The sequence below is a fragment of the Ovis aries genome, chromosome 1, assembly GCF_016772045.2.
Source record: "Ovis aries strain OAR_USU_Benz2616 breed Rambouillet chromosome 1, ARS-UI_Ramb_v3.0, whole genome shotgun sequence".
NCBI classification, from domain to species: Eukaryota; Metazoa; Chordata; class Mammalia; order Artiodactyla; family Bovidae; genus Ovis; species Ovis aries.
In genome coordinates, this window is record NC_056054.1 from 276,494,440 (window position 1) to 276,516,873 (window position 22,434).

Consider the following 22,434-nt stretch of genomic DNA (forward strand, 5'->3'; position numbering starts at 1 on the left):
TAACTTTGGTCCTGATGCTACCTGGAACCCTGAGAAGACACTAACATAGTGATGCGGAGAACTTGGGGTGGGCGCTCCTCCTTGTAGTCAGGTGACCCTCGTGTGTGAAAGGAGGAAATCAGCGTTATAGCTCACAGGGTTACTGAGAACTAAATGCAGGCAATGTGCAGTACATGATGGGGGCTAGCCCAAAAAAGGTGATGAACGTTAATGCCGACAGACAGAATCAGGGCCAGGTACAGAAGCGGATGGGCCTGAACGGGCTGACACGGGAGTGCCTCCAGCTCTCCCCTCAGAACCTGGCGAGACCTCCGTGCTGACGGGCCTCGGCACGTGCGTCCAAGGCACGAGCAACTCACAGTTCAGAATTCTGACCGTGCAACAGGTCGGTCTCATCTGAAGACTTTGTTTCGGTTTGTATTCCAGTTTTTATATTTCCTTCACATAAACCATGGCAAGAGAGCATAGCCCGTCCACGACTACCTGCCCTTGTGAAGTCAGGCTTCCTCTCTCAGCGATGCATACCGTTTTCGGATGGTCTTATTTTTCAGCAATCATCAACCTTTAGATTTTCATGAAGAGGGTAGTTAACATCTCAACTGAAGAATGAAGAGAAAGCGACAGAAATGCTTTTTAATGAAGTTCCAGTAAATTAGTAGTTGGGAACTGTGATGTGAGGGGATGAAAGTTAACAGTCTGTTGGACCCCAACAGTCCACAGTCCACTGGATTCTCTTTCAACCAGTACCAAGAAGATGAGCCAGCAGCTTTCAGGGTTCCAGGGAACACTTCGTCATGGCAGATACACAGAAGCTGCAACTGACGTGGTTGAAAGTGACTCACGGGGAGCTTTGTAAGACAGGGACACAAAGCAAGGATGCTCAACCCTGCCCAGAACATCACTCACATGACATTATCAACCTATTGCTACCACTGTCCCTTGGACTGCAAGGAGAGCCAACCAGTCCATCCTCAGGGAGCCCAGTCCTGAATATTCATTGGAAGGACTGACGCTGAAGCTGAAACTCCAATACTTTGGCCACCTGGTGCGAACGGCTGACTCACGTGAAAAGACTCTGATGCTGGGAAGGATTGAGAGCAGGAGGAGAAGGGGGGATGACAGAGGATGAGATGGTTGGATGGCATCACCGACTCAATGGACATGGGTTTGGGTGAACCCCAGGAGTTGGTGATGGACAGGGAGGCCTGGCGTGCTGCAGTTCATGGGGTCGCAAAGAGTCGGACACGACTGAGTGACTGAACTGAACAACTGTCTGAATAGCTCCGAAATCAGAAACTTAGCTTAGGCGGGCAGAACTGGGGTTCTGTTTAAAAGAAAGCAAGAATGAAGGCAGCCAAAAGGCTGCTAGTCGGGAGATATGCTTTCGTAAGACAGGAAATGGGTCGGCGGGTGAGGGGGGCTGGGATTGGGTGACAGATGCCCACTTACCAGACAGCTTTAAGGTCTGTTTCTGTTTGTGGGTTTTAAGGCTGCCCTTACTGCAATAATGCGTGTATAGTTTCTTGGTTTATCTGTTTTGGAGATCTGGGGAAAGTGTTTGGCCTGACAAGAAGACAGTCTGTTAGTCTTGGTAATTTAATTGGAAAGGTCAGAAGAGCTGTATAATCACAGAGAAAGGTGGGACAAAATACGTTGAACTAGGAGATCCTCATCCTAATTATACTAAATAGCAAGAAGGCGCAGGGTGGGTGGGTGAGGGGCGACGTGCACAGGACAGTGCTCCTTAATGCCGAGTCTTGGCATGTAAATGAAGACATCTGAAGACGCACACAGGTTTGAAGCGGCTCTAACATTCTATCATAATTAGAAACATTTCAAGAGCCCTGTAATTTCCAATCAAAATTACAGTAATTTCCGATATACAAGCCATGATTCATGACAGAATTTTACATTCCATGAGAGATTACGGTGGCCTGATGTATGACACGCTGGGTACGGCACTAACATAAACAATTCAGTTTAATGTTTAAACAGCACTTGATGTTTAGAATCTCACAATAAAAGAAACATATTATTGTAGAAATTATCACTTTGACAGTGATTGAAGGGTAGGCAGGCATGTGGCCTATAAAGCTATAATTTTTACAGTCCACAGCTTGAGTTTAACCATTTTTATATAACATTTCGAAGATACCCCTTAAGTATTTCAGCCAGCCTATAACTTAAACAAGAACAACCTCTTCTTAAGCAAAACTCCCATCAAGGACCTCTATTAATGTTGCTAGAGTAAAATTCCAGAAAAATCTAATAATAAAAGTATTATATTATAAATACATCACATTGTAAGTAAGTCTCAGGATGGTATAATCTTGTCAGAAGTTGACAGCAGACAGGCTATTTTAAAAAGGAGAGTTCACTAATGATGATGAAATGTATTTGTCTAAAATTTCTTTGAGTGCCTCGCAATCTCACTTGGATAGTGCTAGCAAGTGAAGTGAAAGTTGCTCAGTCGTGTCCGACTCTTGGCGACCCCATGGTCTATACGGTCCATGGGATTCTCCAGCCGGAATACTGGAGCGGGCAGCCTTTCCCTTTCCCAGGGGATCTTCCCAACCCAGGGATCGAAATCTTTCTGCAAAGAGGAAGAATCTTCAGCATTCTTCCGGTCCTTTACAAAGTATTCCTGCCTTTGAACAAGAGCTTGTAGATAACTGTGAATTTGTTCATGTAGATGGCCCTCCATTTGATAAACTTAAATTATCAATTTATAACAATCATACTGATAAAAAACTGCATTATCTATCTTTTTTTATGTCATCTTGTAAATATTTGTAACTTTTCCAAATTCTATTCATTCATGATTCAGAAGGTTTAGACAATTTTTCTAACTATAATCAAAATTGTGTACCATATATCATACACGGTGTCTAAAAGATTTAGACAGTTTTTCTAACTGTAATTAAATCTGTGCATATATATGTGCACATAATTATTAATGTGCAAAGATAGATATGTGTGTGAGTCTACTTTAATAAGTGCGCCCAACGGCAGTAGACGCCAGAGTTGGGACAGAAACGAACCACAGTAGTTTACAGTATTCACAGTGTTTTAGGATGGAAATCAAGGTCACCCAAGTTCCAATGAAATAATAATAACTCAAGTTATTTGTTCCACTACAATAGACCAGATGGAGAAACCTCCTACACACTACAATACTCTTCTGGAAACAACTATTAACTGGCTGAGGGATTTACTGAGAAATTTGTGATCTGGACGACGGCTGCTGGAGGAAACACAATCAAGGATCTGTTACCTGACTCTGAACCCTGTCTCACCCAGAGCTGTCAACACGCCGGGAGACCGTGCCCTCTCGGGGACACAGTTCCAGCTGCAGACAGACACTCCTGCGGAGGCACTCTCACAGGCCCCGCAGATCAACAGTCTGCACGCCGAGCAGAGGCGCTTACCTGACTTTTGGTAGCAGCCACCTTTGCAAACAGAGCTTGGGAAACTTTAGCACGCTTCATTTCCTGCTGAATCTCGTCGTAAATGGAAGCATTAATGTTCATGGTATTGTTCTCTGGTTTCCCATTCCTCTCAGTGGCAATAGTAGCTGTTTTCACCTACAAAACATTTTGAACATGCCTGTCATTTACCACTGGCCAAACTGTTTTGAAGCTTCTCAGGCTCAGCATCCAAACTGGACATTGATGCTCCTTTTACGATCCAGGTGATCAACAGGGCGGTCATTCAACATGAGTTATTAGCTGGAGATCAGATTGCTTAAGGTAAGGAAGTCATATTGCCACAGGTGATTGCATCTGTAATATGACAGCAACTGCCAGCTGACAACCAGGAATTATAATGCCATAAAGTAAGTTTTCTGGAAAGCAGAATAGTTTCGAAGACTTGAAAACCCTAAACTAATTGTTACCCAATTACCTTCCATTGCAATTCTAACAAAGGAAATTCACAATTAAAACGGTAATGCACAGTGCTGTATCTTTGTTGGATACCTGATGCCTAATAGACAATCGCACCACTAATAGCTATTATATACTATGGCCTTTTTAATTTTAGACTCTTTTTTTATGCCTTTTCCACTTATGTTTCATTTAAAAATCTTCCATAACAAAGCCATTTGCAGAGCTGCATATTTAAATCTTCTATCCATCCATGAAACAGGTAGAGTGCCTCGCTTAATTATCATAAAGGTGGCTGCATTTTACAAGTGCATGTCCAAGCTGTTCCGTGTAATTATTTCATCGCTTCCTGGCACCCCTGTATAACTATCTCCTTTTAACTTGTGGAACCAGACAATAAGAAAATATTTTACAATATTTAATAGAACATGACTGCAAGTCACACAAAATATATTCAAACTATATAATCTTGACTGAGGAATCAATATCAATCCCTTTGGTAAAAATGATAAGCAGATATCACCAGAAAAATGACAAAAAATTTAGGGGGGAAATCAACCTCAAAATTTACTGATATCATAATCTTTTTTAAAACTTAAAAAGCAATCCTTAATACTTTAAATCATTACAATAAAAATTTGACTTTTATTACGCAGTTACAGGAACCAGCCTGGGACATGCACGTATGAACCACGTAGCTGCTTTTTACTGGGAAACGGATGGAAACGTAAACGGAAAGTTCCTGGAGATGCAGGACCACGTTGCTCCCGACAACATGACTCATCGGAGACCGCTTTTCTTCGCGCCTGTTACAGAATCCAGATTCCGTTCTCTACATATTGACTGTCTTGGACCTTTCCTCTCATCTACTATGAACAGTGGAAACTGAAGCTCACTTTAGGATAAACGAATAATTTGGGGCCCTAGATGACATATTCTCCCAAACAGCAAGACTTCTAATCCTTATTTCACCTTGCCTCCAAATGTTTGGTATCAAAAGAGGGGCAGAATTAATTATGCAATCTAATTCCCTGCACTTAGAAAGTAAAGATCAGCTTGCCATCCAACTCCCTTTCTAACTTGCAGCCAGTTAGCAAGATAACTCACCTCTGGAGGATGTGGCTAGACCCTCCTACCTGGACACTAGCCTCGGGAGCTCAGAAACAAGGATGCTGGGAAACGGCTGGACCACAGCCCCGGGGAGGACACGGGGCCCACCGGCATCAGAGATGGCAGGAGGCTGGACTCACAGGTACCCTTGCCAGCTCTGGGGCTCCATCGAGCAGGGGCACTCAGGGAGGCAGTTAAGGACCGAGGCCACCAAGCAAAGACACCGGCTTTGAAGCAATAATCTGCTAAACACCACGTTAGGAGCCAGCAGAGTTGCCGCATTACCATAAATTGCCTACAAAGTTGCTTTGGTGAGATTCACAACTTTGCTCTGGGGTGGTCTTGCTTTGAGGCAGAAGGATAGATTTGATCACCCCATGGGGTCCCTTTTAATACCTATTTTTCTCACTGCTTAAATGAAAGAGAAAAGAAAAGCAATTTCAATCGCTTTGAACACTGAATGTTATGGAAATGGAGGCACGGAGTCCAGTGCATTGGAAGAAATAGTTCCTTGGTAGTGATCTGCTTAGCAGTCGTTAAGAGGGCAGGCTTTGGAAACTTGGGAGTTGCAGTGTGTTTCGTAAGTAATTTTCATTCTTCTGTAAAAATGATGCTTGAGAATTTATCTTCTAGGTGGGCCATAATCATTTGTCTCAACCTTGTAATTTTGCTTCTAAAATTTTCTTTGGTTTAATTTTTTTAATAAAGCAATTGACACTTGAATCAACAAGCAAACATTTTAAATTATTTACCAAAAAAAAAAAAAAAATCAAATAACCATTTCCTAGCAGCTAACATGGTCAAAAGTGGAAAAGAAGCACATGAAACATTTTTTTTTAAGTGAGAGCAGTAACTTTTAAAAACATTAACGAACTCTATTACTCATTTTAAAAATATTTAGAAAAGCTCTTCTTTATCATCTTGCTGGCTCGGACAGGCATCTTATCAGAGATAAGCTATTAGAATTCTGGAATCACATTTTTTTCCCTAAACACAAGCTATTGCTTAAGGGGAACTGACTTGGACAGCTTTTCAAAAATATGAAAGCTGAAATTTTTTCCCCAGGTAAAAATGGAAACAAAAATCTTTTATACCTCACTCTACTAAGTACTATTTTAGCTTAGCACAAAAAAAATCTTCTTTAATCCTGGTTTAGCTTTTAATATCATATCACACATTAAAATTCATAAAGTAGTTCATTCCAGGCAAAACAAACTACTCTCTAGCTCTTCTCGGCAAATAGCGGAGGAGGTAAAAGAAAGGCCGTTGCTCTCTGAATGGCTTTTATCAAGGCAGGCCCACCGCTCCATCATTACAGAGGCGCCGGGAAGCAGCTGAGGAGGAGCCTTCTGCTGGTCCCGCTCCCGCGCGGGGGCAGGCTGCGGCACGAGGGCCTGCTTTTGACTTCACGCAAATCGTGCGGCAGAACACAAATGTCCCGTGAAGGTTTCTCTTTTTTTTTTTTTTTTGCTCCTTTACACACTGCTGAATTCCTCAAGCCGTCCTAGGCATGTACGCCGCGCGTGCTATACACAGAGTGGACGCTACCGGGGTCGCCCTCGGCACCGGGGAAGCGCCTGTGAGCACACACCGCACACGTGCGAGAGGGTGAGCACACACCGCACACGTGCGCGAGGGTGAGCACACACACAAGTCGAAGTCTGCTGCAGCTCTAATAATAATTATGATAATGAGAGAAACCGACCTTGGCTGTCTATTATAAGCTGGGCACTGGGTTAAGGTACATTCACCTGCATAAGAGCCCTGAGTAGCTTAATATTAATGTTCTATTACTGCTCTGTTTTTAAATTGAGAAAACTAACAGAGGTTAAGTCAAGTCATCTGTCCACGGGGCAAAGCTGAGGACTGAACTTGGGTCTAACAGCAATGCTTATCTTAGAAAACACCGAAGTACACTGGAGGGGTCATTACATAGGACTTCTTTATTTGGAAAAATTCTTACTTTTTAAGACATAATGGCCCTTTGCTAAATCTAGCTCATGAATGTCTAATTTTTAGTAGCAAATGCTTTTATCATTAGTTTAAGAAATCCAATCTAAATTTATTTTTCAAGTTAGGCAAACTATAAATGTTTCCTTAGTAATGTTATATAAGACGTGTGCTATTTTGAGGAATTCCTATTGGTGACAGAAAATAGCCTCCATTTTCAAATCTGTATATATTAACACTGTTTGGAGTATCACGGCTCTATCCTTTTCTGCTTCCTTTTGTAGAAACAATATTGGTTATTTTCCAAATATGGACTTTTCAAAAGTCCTCTAGCTTTTAAAAGATGACTATTAAGGAGAAGTATTTTCCAAGCACATATGTGATCTTAACATAAAACTGGTCAAGCGATTCATAATAAAACTTTTATCAAGTGTGAAGTTCCTGCCCATAACTAATGTTTTATTATATTATAGAAGAATTTGTTGAAAAGAGACAGGAGGGTAAAGCTACCAGATTAAGTTAATTATACTGTATATTGCATCTATCAACTTTGTACATCTTCTAAAACATCACTATAAAATATCACATCTTACTTCAGAAGAAACCAAAGAATTCCTTAAAGATATGTTAAAAAAAATAGGAAAAGTAATTATATAATTTAAGTAAAAGTTAAAACTTGATAATTATAGGCTTTTGAACAGTCCTTAGGAAGACAGCAAATGCTAATTTAACTTCAAACGTCACATATATTAAAACATACAAATAAATCCATAGTAAGTGCACATCTAAACAGAAACCCCTAACTTAAAATGGCTATGTTTGGTGGAATAGACAACTCCAAGAAAGTAATAGTTAATTACTACTAATAAAATTAATTTGCCAAGTGATAGAAAAGAAACCTCTCAGATCAGGGGGCTTTGGAGGGACGGGTGTCTCCCAGACATCCCTTCTGTCAAAGCGGCTCTTTCCTCTACAATCTCAGAAATGCCCACTGCCCAGCGTCTTCCAAAGCAGATCCTCTGTCAAACGGTCAATTTCATCAGGACACCGTTCTCATCTGTGTTCTTGTTTCTTAGCTGGTAACACAGATTCTCATCCTCTCTGACAAACAGAGTCTCCAAGTTCCATCTTCTCCTTTCTAATCTATGTTCTCTGGACGTGGCTTGAGGTAGGGGCAAGAACAGCACCCTGACCAGAGGATTTGAGAACAAAGTCTGTGACTTTTCCCATCTTTCTCCCACCAAAAGGTTGGTACGAGAATTCCAGGAATTCATGTACATGAAGGTGCTCAGAAAACCGTGAATCAGATATCCTTTTTATCGGGGGTGGGGGGAGGTGGACCACTTTTAAAGTCTTCACTGAACATGTTACAATATCGCTTCTGTTTCACGCTTCGGTTTTTCTGACCACACGGCAAGCGGGATCATCTTAGCTCCCAGACCAGGGATCAAATCCGTACCCTATGCATCGGAAAGCCAAGTCTTAACCACTGGACTGCTATGGAAGTCCCACGGTATCTGCATTTCTCGAATTAGAACACATACACTGTGAAAATATACTTTCAACAAAGCTCCTGGCGTGGCTACCTCTCTGAAGTCTGACGGACAGGGGTGCACAGGGCCATCTCACCAAGACGAGGCCAGCCAAGAGCCTCTGCAGGTGGTCCATGCCTTCCCCGGGGGAGGCTCTCCTGGGAGTGAAGCCTGGGGCCTGGGGAAGCCCCTTCTTGCAGATGATTAGAATCTGCGCACCTCCATGGGTTAGGTCCTCGGTCTGGTACAAGCCAGGAACTTCCAATCATCCCCTATATGACCTACATTCCCCAGGGAAGGAGCTGGAAGAGGCTCCATTCTCTCGTCAGGGGCCCTGGGTCTCTGTGAGCCACAAGGGACCTCTGCCTGCAACAGGCAGTTCTTTAGAAACAAAGCCTGTTCAGGCCCAGTGCAAGCCAAAGACCTGTCTCAGAACAGCTTTCGAGCATCTTCACTTGGGGGAAGAAACGCACAGTGATCTCATACAGACTCCTCTCTTCACTTGGGGGAAAAGAAACGCACAGTGATCTCATACAGACTCCTCTCTGGCTAAACACAAAACGTAAAGAGACAGAATTCTGCTGTCCTTTTCTGATCTGTGGTTTCATCCTTTCCTCCCATTTTAGTCATTCATAAATAAGGACATGAAAACCTCCCATGTGGTACTGGTAAGCACTGCATTTCAGCTGCTCCAAGACAGTACTAACTCAACTGCTCTATCACCTGTTTTTCTAAATCCAAAGTTCTCATTCTACACTGACAATACATTTCATACACTGAAAATTCCCCCAAATCTAATTCATTGCATCACTGCCGAAGGGTAAAAGGTGAACACACTGGCTGCGAGGTCTGGTATGATAAAATCAGGGAGTGAACAGGGACGCTTGATGAGGTACCATCCAGTGAAACACGTAAGATGCCTTGAAGATTTATACGAAGCAGTGAAATAAAATTATTCACACATATCACAATCATTTCAGAGTTTTGTTAGATGGACAATACTATTGTGCAAATAAAAACTTTTTCTTTGAAAGATCTTCATTAAGACTCTTCTGTATCCAAGTACATTCATCACTGGCTAAATATCCAGGCTAAGAGGCCTAGTCTCAACTCCTCTTGAGAACTAGCACATCAGCTGAGGGTGGCTCAACCAGTTCATCAGCAATTCAGGACAAAATAAATCATAGTTTCTAACCCAACCTCTCATCAGAGATAGTCTCTAGATATACATATAGGCAAGCAACCTGAGTATCTTACAAGTATACCAAAATAAGTATCACAATTTAGAATTAATCTTACTTTGGCTAAAGAAAACAGTTGATGAATAAGGAGAGCAGACTCACATTTGAAAAGCAAATAAAGGCATTAAAATCCTAGAAAACAAACGCTCTATTAGGGAACTACTACGCCAAATATTTGAACAGATTTAAAAAAAAAAAAAAGAAGAAAGAAACTCAACAATTAAATTCGCACTGGTCTTAAATAAGTCCTTCTTTTTGCTAGTATTGCAGATTAAGTGATAAGAACAATAACTGCCCAGAGGCCTTCCAATGATGACTGCAGCAGCGAAATTAGCGATGGTACGTAAATTAACTCTGAACTGAGTGTTCAATCAAGTCCAAAGGGGAGCAGTTTTTGTTTAACCGCTCTTACAAACGTCACGTATGTCTATAAAGAGTTCCTTGCTCTTATTTGTAAGGCGTATCTTAGAGAAGCCTTACAGATCAAATTCAATCCGTGTCTATGCAGGAGATGGGTACACACAAGTGTATATGGGAGCCACCCTCTTCTGCTGGAGACACACGTCTTTCCTACTCACAATTACAGCAACGCCTTCTTACTCTGCTCCGACAGACATCAGGACCAAACTGATTTTCACTGAATAAAATGGAGAAACTGGACTTTTGTGATGTTTCTAAAAAGCAATCATTTCAGAACATCACAATATGCAGCTTAAGACCCTCCACAAGTGGCTCTACGTTATGTCTATTTCTCATTTATGGAGTTTCTGTGGCAGTTTCATCTCTAGTGTTGAATGAACTTTATTTCTATACTTGGAAATGAATGGCTATTTTTTACCATGGATGAAATCATTAAGAGATAATTTCATTATGACATTATGTTACATAAGTACTTTAAATTAGTATTCTATATTCACTTTTTGTCATTTTAGCTGACCTTACTTTTAAGAACTGCACAAAACACAAATTAAATGTGTAAGAAATACACTTCCTTGAAGATTTTAAGTCTAATCCACTCTCATGCTTATATCTAATAGTTTGTGCTGAAATTAACTTCTTGAATTTTTATAATAGTTATAAGGCCACCTTTTAAACTTGATTTAAAAAATAATCAAGGAAGCTGACTTTTCTAAGAAATGCAAAAATGTGGAAAATAGAGAATGTGCCCATTTCTGGGAATATGGATGGAATTCCTTATCAGTCCATTTAAAGCTGCCTTTAAGGATTGTACTAAACTTAATTATGAAAGATTACAAACGAGATGATGTGTAATTGGTACCAGCTGCAGTTCGTATTGGAAAGCATAAATACAAATGGAATTATTTATTTATTTTTATTTATTTACTATTCAAATGGTGGTTCTAAAACTGGTAGGGATAAAATGGACTTCATTACATTTTCCTACTGAGTTTAAAACACATTTTTACTTCATAGTAGTAGGGCCAAATATCTCATTTGAAGGTCACTTTTCACCCCCAAAATGAAGCAATGGAAAGTGATTTTTTTCCCCATCTAATTAGTAGCTTATTGTATTTAAACCAGAGTTAGTGAGTTCAGACTAAATTCTCCTCAAGCAACTATGAATTACTGCTCCTTAAAAAATCTCCCTAAGCATCTATCTTTCTATTTTTTTTATTGAGAGTCTTCCTTAGCGTTTTTTTTTTTGTTTGTTTTTGTTTTTTTAAACAAAACCTGAAAGCAGCAAAGGATGAGGAGGAAAAGGAGCCTCACCTGGGGAGGGCGGCTGGGCGGTGTGCTTATCAGGGGGGCAGGGCCCATCGCTGAGGCCGCATTCAGGCTCCTCTCCCTTTCATCCTGGTAAATTCGATCTCTCTCAGCTTCCGGTAACTGCAAGAAATTCTGCATAGCCCGAAGGTTTACCAGCAAAGACTGGGACGCAGTCTTGGGATCCTCTTCCTTTCGGAGGATTTCTGAAAGCAAGCCCTGCGGGGAATGAACGGCACAGGGTGAGCGGGTCCCTGCCGGTCCGTGGGGATGCCTGCCTTTTCGTCTCCACTCTGCTCGGAAAATGAACAGTCAGAAGCATCAATTCTACACAGGAATATATTAGTTACAATTGAAGTGGTGGAGAAGAGAGCCTCAATTGTGTTCTTAATTTTATTAAGCGTCTGCTTTACACATAACATAAACTGCAACTGCCTAATTGGTCTCCTTCCTTTGAGCAGCTTAACTTGCCATGAAATCTTTCACAGAGTGAGGACTGAGGCAAGCTAGGAATAAATGAAATGCTCGTAATACGCCAGCACTGAACTGTGCAGTTCCCAAGCTGCCTACACAAAGGCAGCGGAGTGCCAACAGCCCAACACGCAAGGACGCAAAGGCACTGCGAGAGAAGCAGGGTCACAGAGGAAAGACTCGAAAGCGAATCGCAACGTGCTAGGGAAGAGCGTCGCTAAGCCATCACCTAAGATGGACACGAGGTGTTCAGAGGCGAGGATTTTACAGTATTCCTTGTGGAGTCGATGACAAGTGATTCTATTTACCCTTAAGGAGACTATCCTGACAACCCCCCAAGCCTGCTATACACCACCCAGGAACAGGCTGAAATTCTGAACTTCACAAACCACCCTTTACATGAGATACGTAACCCCTTTTCCACGTTGCAAAATACCACCCCAGTACGCCATGAAAAAGAATATTATCAAATTCTGTAATAATCCCATTTCTTGAGGAATAGTCTTATCAGTGCTAGAAGAAATGCACAGACCATTATAGTGAACGCCTTTCGGGTGCTCCTCCCAAATGACAGAGCATTGTCAACTACTTAATTTTTGGAAGAATGTTTTCAAGTGGGTGGTTTTCCACAATTCTCTTTAAGGGAGTATATGAAATACAAGGATTAGAAACACTTCCTGCCCATTTGGTAAGGGCTGAGTAGCCCTCACCTCTTCAATCTTCTACATGAAATAATGCGTGGAATGCCAAGTCATGCTTGCTTCCTACATTTCAGTTTATCACAATATGGCTCAGGATAAAATGTTGTCAAGACCTCTTTATAATTTGCAGATTTCACTTTCTGATAACCCTGAAAAAATGACAATGGGGTACATTTGGGGCAGGGAGGTCAAGTGTCAAAACAACCAAGCCCCAGGGTTAAACACTGGGGTTTTTTCATGGTTTTCCTCGAAGCACAAACCTGATTTTGCTCCCAATTCCTCAGGGCTAATGTGGCCTATTGCCTCAAGAGAACAGTTGGGAACATACAATATGAAAGCGGTGTCCACTTTAAAACTGATCTGGAGACTGCTGTTAAAAAGGACCTCCAACAGGCTCAGAGGGCTCAGGAGTTCATTCTGCTTTCTCACTTGGTCCACACAAGGGAAGCCAGCTTCACGCTAAGAAAGGTGCCTGAAGGATGAAGGGTGTCTGTCCTTTCATTCATGATACTGACAGGTGATGTTGCAACTGTGTTTACACAAAAGCAAAACATCCAGTCAATTTAACTAAAACCTAGTCCAACAGGCAGTCAATCACCCAGCTATTTAATCTGCACAAGACCAACTAATTAGATTGACTGGGTTTTTGATATGTCATGTTGAAACCAAAAAAATGCAGGTCTCAGAAACAAAGCTTTAAAATAGGTGTTGTTTTTTTTTAAAAAGCCCCTGCTCTCCAATCTTGCCCACCAAATGGGGATTAAAAATTGTTAAGATATTAAAAGATGTCCTTGGCAAAGCAGTCTATCTTAACCATAGGGAAAGAGATATTAACATATAGTACATATAAATACAATGTTATAAATTCCTCAAGTAGAATAATCTAATACCCTTCAATATTATCTCAGAACAATGCCTGCCACATGTTTGAAAAATATTTATTAAATGGATTATGTGTATTTGGAGCATAAAAGGAAAAAAATTACAAACAGGTGACAGAAACTTAAGAACAAGTTATGCTCCCCATGGGAAAATTCTAATGGTAATTATTAATTTACTCAAAGTAAGCCTTCAGTGAAAAGTTATGTGGCACTCTGTAAGATGTTTATATGCAGTAACTGTTCAGTAATTTAAGAAAATTTTGTGGCAACATGGATGGACCTAGAAATTATACTAAGTGAAGTCAGACAAAGCTAACATTGCATAATACCGCTTATATGTGGGATCTAAAGCGTGACAGAAAGGAGCTCAGTTACAAAGCAGAAACAGACTCAGAGACGCAGAAAACAAACTTACGGTTCCCAAAGAGGAAGGGGGAAGGGGCGAGTTAGGAGACGGATTCATGCACATACATCGCCACAGATAAACAGCATCTACGTAAATAAACTATGCAGACATGGAAGCAAGGACCCAGTGCACAGCATAGGGAACGACACTCAACAGTTGATAGTAAGGGAAGAGAATCTGAGCAAGAGCATCCTCATACATACATGCACACACACACACACACACAGAAACTCAATCACTGCGCCGCACGCCTAAACCAACACAGCGTCATAAGCCAACCACAGCTCAGAAAATAATGGTAGATCAACAGAGATCCTGTAAACATTTAGGATGCTATTACACTTGGGAAATCTGAAATTAGATATTCAGGGATCTCAACAAAATATCCTTTCTTTCCACTAGAGAACCACGGTGAGAAAACCAACACGGGAAAAAAATACAGAACAATATCAAGTCTTGTTAACACGAGGCTGGAGTCCTTCCTGTATAGCTTAAAGTAACAGCAGGTCACTTGGGAGAGGATTTAGAAATTTCTCTAACCACATTTTGAGGTTGGCATAATGTCTCACTTGAGCATACAAAGCATTTTCGGGGCAAAGCATTTTATTTTCACTTAATTATTCTAACAAGAGCAAGTACGGGTTTTCTGCTGGGATGCGTTGGGAGGGTCTAGACTGAGGTCTCAAATCCTGGGAGATTCCAAGAGCTCTAAAGCAGCCAGTGTAGACAGTCTCAGGTGTTTTAAGAAACCTTCAGGGTTTTGTTTTGTTTTTTTTTTTTTCCTGTTTTTTTGGCCCAGGCTTTCAATGAGGGGAGTGCCCCCTGGTGGAAATGCTTGAAAATATTATTAGAAAATGTTTTGATTAGAATGTGTTAATTACTTTCCAAAAAATGACGTCACTTGAGAAAATTCTGGACGCAAAATGAGTGCCATGAGAATTACAATTTGGGAATGTACGTTTGGGTCCTGTTCAGGCTGCTGTGACTTGAGCAGCTGCATTTATGAATTCAAGATGTATATGGTTTTGCTTCCTGTTTCTCATGGTTGACAATCTAGCTCAGATTGTCACACCAGGTCAAGATCATTTGTAGTAATCCCCCATGGTGAAGAGTAAGAAAGATCTCTTATCAAAACTCTTCTTCATGCTAAAAATGCAGCATCTCACGGTCATCGTGTACCATGCTTTCTATGGCTGACTAAAATACATCAATATTGTGCCCTACAGGTGCTCAATAAATTTGTTGAACAAAATTAAAATCATCAGTCATTCGAGTTTCCAAAAAGAACCTGGATTTTGTATGTTATACGGTGAGTTACCAGCACCTCGTGGACGTCAATTTCATGGGAAATGAGAAGCTGCTCCTCATTGTACTCTGTGTCGTCAAATCGTTCAGCGTGCGCTCTGTACGTGAAAACGTGAAACTATTCTGCGTCGTCATTCCACGACAGTTGTGAGAATTCTAATGTTTCCATTTAAAGAGTGAACTTGCTGATGAATTCCTAAACCTTTTTTTATGTTCCAGAAAGAGTTTACAAGTAAAATTCATTAGTAATTGGAAAAGAAAGAAAAACCTTCAATAAATACTATCAGTACTTCCAAAAGCTAATTATGAATTCTTGAAAACAGCAGATAAGCGAAAGAGACTGCCAATCTGAACAAAGGCCTGTCTGGCCTCCTGTTCGTCTCCTCTTTGAACATAATCACTGATTCAAATAGATTTTTATCAGCTTCATGGAACTTCAAAGCCCTCAGAAGAAAAATAGGATTTGATGAAATCGCCTCCTAAAAATAAAACATGCAGCATATTCTTCAGGGCTACCTGCCTTTGCTGTTTGGTGAATTTTTAATCACGTGTCCAGGTGAAAGACGACTTTCAAGCTCCACCTACTACCCTGGACTCAGGCCAAGCAAGTTATAAGCAGACACATTTATCTCTGCCGTTTGGGAGGCCAAACCAGAGCTGTCACGTTGGGGTAATAGCACCTTTTTACCTTTTATTCAATAGTGATATGGAGAGTGGACTTTTCTTAAATTACACTGCGAAGAATTATAGGAACACAGTAGCAATTTCTGTTATACTTAAGCAGGCAAATTTCTCTCTACCACATAATTTACAGGACTCAAATTCAATAAAACATTGCATGATGGTCCATTACTGTTATCAGTTTTGAATAATCCATCTTCATTCTTTATTTTACTGGAAAACAAAGCGTGCCAAAGACAAGCGGAGGGGGGTTAGAAAAAAAAGCCACTGGATGGGATCAGCGTTAACTCTGGGTTAAATTTTTTAAAAAGGGAGGAGGCACATATTATTCCCTTCTATAATGACCTTTAAATAGCAATAATACAGAGAAGTGAATTGAAATGTAAAGTCTAGAAGCTTCAGCAATTAATTTTAGCCATGGGTTTCCATTAAAAAGACGTCAAGGAGGCATAAGTGAGTGAATGGCAGATGCTAAGAGCTGGTGTCTTCAGTAGCAATTAAAGGACATACGCCCCTCATTCAGAAGGTGGAGCAGTCCTCAAAACAAGGAATTATATCAATTTCATCACAAACTTTCAGAAAAGGTAGACTTCTTAAAACCTTTTAGTTTTTAGACCTTTTAAAAAAAGTGATACATGAACATCTTAAGAGACCCAATTAATAGGATGAGAAAATTCTCCAAAGAAGAGTTAAAACAAGAGATCCAGGATTTTAGAGTTGTACAGAGCTGTCAATGGCTAAAACAGGCTCAGCTCACGATACCACAATCTATTATGCGAATGTTTTCAGGTACTGTTTACAGGGGGCCAGCGTCTTCATCCGATCACGTCACAGAGCTCTGCATCTGTATGTACACATTTGACATTAATTCTTCTTAAACCTGGAGCTGGAACTGCACATTGTAAGGAGCGCACACAGACGTGCGCGTGGTTTAACTCTGCAGAGCTCCTGCTCTATACATATGCATTAGCATGCGTATTTTCGTCCTCCACACGCACGACATACACTCTCACGCTGCACCTGCTTTTATTGAAATGCATACACTTTGAAATAAACACTACACACACGCATACCAATGTATCATTATTAAAATAAATGCGGCTGCGGGTGTGCGCGTGCGTGAGCGTGGTGTTTCAGCATGACCACCAAAAAGACACGCATGCTTGCATGCTCTAAAGCGAATTCCCCAAAAGTGGATCCTTAAATACGCATTAAAAAATTACTCTCATTGAAATCAGACAGCTACAAACACGGCCAACCTCCATTTCGAAAAAGGAGTCCCAATTAGCAATATAAAGGTTTAAAACCAAACTCCTCTGTCACTGGGGGCTCCAGACAATTTTTCAGTAATGACTGTTTCTCAACTGGCTATTATTAATAAAGAGATGGATATCAAGCTGCACCCAGACGTCACTCCCCTCTCTCCCTCAAAAACATTAAGTCACTGTTTTCGATGCTAACCACAGAAATAACTACCTTTTTGGAGAGACTGACAGGGCATGAAAAAGGGAGAACTCTGCCTTTTTCCCAGCATCAAACCCTACTGGTATCTATGGAATCTGTCCACGTGAAAACCCAAGAAGAACAAATGGTCACTCTCCAGGGTGATGCCTGCCTGGGACATGAGAGCCCCAAAGATGAAGAAATGCCCCGATGGGAGTGACCTAACCCTTCTCTCCTTTAGCTGGACACTCTTTACCATATAAAACATACTTTCCTCAGTCCTTTAAGAAATAACAATGTGCTCAACTTCCAAAATTCACTCACAGTAAATCTGCGAGTCGTCTGTGTCCATGTCAATGCTATCTTTGTGGGCATTCAATTCAGTTCAACAAGCATCTTATTGAACTTTTATGCAGAGACCTGCCTGCCTTTTTGCCCAGGACTGAGAACTGTGGGTAGTCAGCTGCTGTTTACAAAAGTACTGATATCAGCTGCCAGAAACAGGAGCATCGAGAAGGCTGACTTGATTCTTTCGTCTGTTCACTTTATTTCTCTAAAATAACGACCCTGCAACTGAATAAGGGTGTCAGATTAAATGTACCAGCTAATAATGAATATACTTTTAAGTTAAAGATATAAAACTAGGCAAGCGCGTACAATTTTGCCACCTGAGAAAAAACTTTTGAACCATCCCCTTAAACACAGACAAGTGATGTACAAAAAAAAGTTAAAGAACCCCAAAACAAACACTCAGTTAAAGGTTCTGTAAGGCCTCCTAACTTTCAATCCAGCGAAGGCAAGCCAAAAATAAGTCACAGCTGGGATTCTCCTAGGTATGGAAACTCTGCCAGCAAGGAATTAATACTAGATATTTTTGTACCAGGATTTTATTCTTATAATCATGTAATAAAATAACCTAAATATGAAAGGAAAGTATGAGTCAGGCTTAAAAAGAAAAAACTGACAAGAGAAGTTAACAGTGGCAAAACAGGAAAGTTAAAAGACATCATGTCCTCACCGATAATCAGTTACATGCTCTTCTGGGTTATTTTTTTGGGGGGTGGGGTGGGGCTGTCTGTGGGTGCCTGGGCCAGAAATAAACACCATATATATTGTACTAAGTGACAAAAAAAAAAAAAAGGAAAAAAAAATCCTGTCAAGCACTCTTTGTTTAGGGCTTTTCAACAGCGTTTATCTTAGGCCTTCCCCTGGATCACCCTTCTCCAGGTCCTAAGTGTCCTCCCTGCCGATAGGATCTTCACAGGAATTTGCCCAGGAGGACAAAGGCGTGAACTCTAGGGGTGCACGCAAAACTCAGTGAGAAGCCTCAAACAAGGCTTCCTAGGGCAAGCCTACCCACTCCAGCGCCTGTTTTATAAACAGTTTTACTGAAACACCACACCCACATCCATGCACTTACTTCTATGGGTACTGTGCCCTCAAAACCTAAAATGTGTACTGTGTGTCACGTTACAGACAAGGTCTGGCTGATCCCTGGTCTAGGAAAGGAAGCTAGTCGGCTAGAGGCCTGGAGTCCTACCAGTGGCCTTGGCCACGTCCTGAAACCTCTCCCCCTCGGCTACGAACACTCTCTGTTTCCGTTAGGTAAAAGCATAGGTAACGGCAGCTTGAAATATTTTTGACATTTGCTCTTTCAAGGCCCCTGATTCAGGATCCATCTGTACACAGCCTTCTCTTGGTAGCAGAGGTTTCTGCGGAGGAGAGAAGCGCTTAAACGTAGGCACCCCCAGGAACAGATCATATGGAGAGCAGGAGACGATGTTAACACTGTACACAGCACAAGAATAAAGGTTAGCACAGCCAGGGTGGAAGGGGAAGAGCGAGACAGAGAAGAACCATGTTCAAATGAACAGGACTGACCTGAGTTCTGTTAAAAGCCACACGTGCAAATACTGCCTGGGAGATTCCTGCCCGTTTCAGTTCATCACGTACCCACTGGTAGATTTCGGAAGACACCTCTGTGTTGGTGGAAACCTGCTGCTCCAAAGGTTTGTTCATAGACCTGCTGACGGGGGGAGGGTGGTTCAAGTACTGTTGGTTTAAGGACTGCTGGGCTAGAAGTCTGTTCACGGCGTACTGCTGGTTCAGCAGCTGGGCCATCACCAGCTGCTGGTTGACCAGCTGAGGGCTGATGGGCGTCGACACCAGCCCAGGGTGCAGGTTGGGCAGCGGCGTCCGCACAGAGGGCTGGCTGCCGTGGGACAGCTGGGCCGGCGAGGGGGGCTGCTCCGCCGTGCTCCCCGGGGCGGGCTGCTGGCCGAAGCTGACGTGGTTGGCACCCTGCTGGGACAGCTCCGACAGACTGTCCATTTCCACTGCAGCGGGCGAGAGGGAAAACCACGTTAGCCAACGATGCTCCGCACCGCTGAGGAGCTCCGAGCTTTCCCTAAGGACGGAGAGGCACGGGGCACTGAGGGTCCAGGAAACCAGGACATCTCAGGACAGAACCCAGCCGGCTGTGAGGCTACCTTTCTGTTCTGCACCCGGCCACCGACTCTGAAAGGGGGAAAACACTTTCTAATGCTGTGATGTGGTTTAGATTTAAGGCCCCAAATCAGTTATTTTCACATTCTATGTGACTAGTTTTGGGGTCAAATTATTATTCACTATTACTTCTGATCCCACGAAGGCTTATAAAACTAACATTTATTTTGAAAACAGCTTCTAGGGAAATTCCTGCGAATCTAGTAGTTAGGAATTGGTCCTGTCACTGCCGAGAGCCTGGGTTCAATCCCTGGTCGGGGAACTAAGATCCCACAAGCCAGGTGGTACAGATGCCCACCAAAAAAAAATTCTAGAAAAACCCTAGTTGCTTAGTGGTGACTGGAAAGAGTGAAGCTACGAAAACATATGCAGTTGTAGAAAAAAAGAAATATCCACAGAGCGACCCCATGGACTGTAGCCCGCCTGGCTCCTCTGCCTATGGCATTTTCCAAGCAAGAATACTGGAGTGATTTGCCATTTCCTCCCCCAGGGGACCTTTCTGACCCAGGGATCAAGCCTCAGCCTCTTGTGTCTCCTGCATGGCAGGTGGATTCTTCACCACTACCTGGGAAGCCCTATACATATGTGTATTTACAATGAAAAAATACTTGGAGATACATAGATTAGACTCCCTGGTGGCTCAGCTGGTAAAGAATCCACCTGCAATGTGGATTCTACCCCTGGGTTCTACCCCAGGGCTGGGAAAATGCCTTGGAGGAGGGAAAGGTTACCCACCCCAGTATCCTGGCCTGGAGAATCCCATGGACTGTACAGTCCATGGGGTTGCAAAGAATCAGACACGACTGACTGACTTTCACTTCACTTCACACATACAAAACCTGTTACCACTCCAAGAAAAAGGTTTGCAAGAAAAATGGTCTAAATATTAGCTTATGTTCCATTTTAAACCAGTTGTGAGTTTAAAAAGGTAATTGATATAATCAATAAAAGGTCATAATGATAAGTAATGATAACTGAGTTCAGACTGACCCCTGGGCTGACTATTTTACACGTCCTGTTTCACTGAGCTATAGCTCTCAAGTTAGGTGGCACGGAGAGCCGCAACCACTACTTAGAATGAAGCAACCGATTTATCATACTGCAAGCCAGTACACCCAGAGTTGCTAAAATCCAAATGCTTCCTGAAGAAGCTATGGCCATCACCAGATGCTAATGACAATCTTTCAAGGGAGAGGCGGGGAGTCATCCCGGTACAAGGTGATGTCACCCTTTTGCAATTTATTACCACCCGCCCGGGATGAATGTTTCTCCCCTAGCTAGACACCTCATGTGGGCTGGCTGAGCGTGAGCAGCAAGCGAGTCAAACGCTTTGTGGCTACAAGGAAGAGACAGCTTTGATGCTCTCGAACTGGGAGCTGACGATGGTAGGTAAGCGAGTCCTAAATAGCACACCATGGGGATCCCCTGGGGCCCAGTGGCTAAGACTCCATACTTTCTCAGCTGCGGGTCAAGGTTCGATCCCCAAGCCATGCGGTGCAGCCAATAAATAAATAGTATACCATGCCTCCCATGTGTGGACTCTGGGTTGATTTTCATCATCATTTCTCTTTTTACTAAATATTCTGGCTTTATATTTAGAGGAACTTATCATATTGCTATAATCACTGATGTATGCAAAATATAACTAAGAACGGGGAAAGAAACTTCCATCTCTGCTATCAGCCCAAGTGGGCCATTCATAGGGAACAGTAATTCAAGCAATTATTCCCAAAAATGATGTATTGTCTTCATTACAGCTCTAAGCTATAAAAGGCAAAGAATCTGTTTTGGTAGATGGATGATTTTGCTTCAAATATTAAAAGCTAAAACAGGCTCAAAATTCAGGTTCTCCTGCCTCTTAAAATCTTAAGGAGACGTTATTATTGCTGTTTTATTAAATCAATGCAATGGAAGTAAACAGAGATAGACTGAAAACATGACGTAACGCTATGCATATTAAACATCCCATTCCTCCATTATTTTAAAACATTTATTTGGAGGGGACAAGTATGTGAAAGAAAACGTTAATAGAAATTAAAGCATTAACCTTAATCACAGGGTTTGCTTCTACAAACACTAGCAGACTCAACAGGGGGAAAAAACGTCACAATCTGAACCCTCAGGTACAACACACAACTCTTATCTGTCGCTTCACACTGCAGATGATTGTAATGTGTTCCCTGAGTAACAAATATTGACCTAAAGTTACACGTTACGATAGGAGGCCCGGCGTGCAGCGTGGAGGAACGATGCAACGGTCCTTGGGTGATGGGCGGTCCAGAAGGCAGCAGACCCACCCAAGCCCCCACCCCGGGGGCTGGAGACAACCGCTCCAGTCACTGCCCGATCTCCGCTGCGGAGACTCTAGATACAGTTTGACGTCTTTAAACGTTGGGTGTAAAATCAGGCACTTTCCCTTCTTCTCCAACAAAACCAAGAAAAACAAACAAACAAACAAAAAACCCCATAAAAGCATGACTTATCTCTGGGAACCCACAGCCACTGCTCACTACTCCAGGCCTGGTTAGGCCTTCACTGAGACGTTAAAAAAAATGACAGCTCACCCCCCCTCGCCTCCATCTCCTGCGTGTCTGACAAC

The 22,434-nt window shown here is 42.1% G+C and overlaps 1 protein-coding gene across 9 annotated transcripts in view; it reads right to left on the reverse strand.

Moving 5' to 3' along the window:
* The window catches only part of SATB1 (SATB homeobox 1), a 100,274-nt gene that overhangs the window by 30,216 nt on the left and 47,624 nt on the right, over window positions 1–22,434 (reverse strand). For 8 of the 9 annotated variants that reach the window (XM_042238832.2, XM_060406684.1, XM_060406690.1 and 5 more), the window contains 3 exons: window positions 19,212–19,666; window positions 11,449–11,661; window positions 3,429–3,584 (listed from right to left, as the gene is read on the reverse strand). In XM_042238832.2, coding sequence (XP_042094766.1) covers window positions 3,429–3,584; window positions 11,449–11,661; window positions 19,212–19,666 — 824 coding nt within the window. The remainder of the gene's footprint in view (window positions 1–3,428; window positions 3,585–11,448; window positions 11,662–19,211; window positions 19,667–22,434) is intronic. The other variant, XM_042238847.2, reaches the window with a different exon arrangement.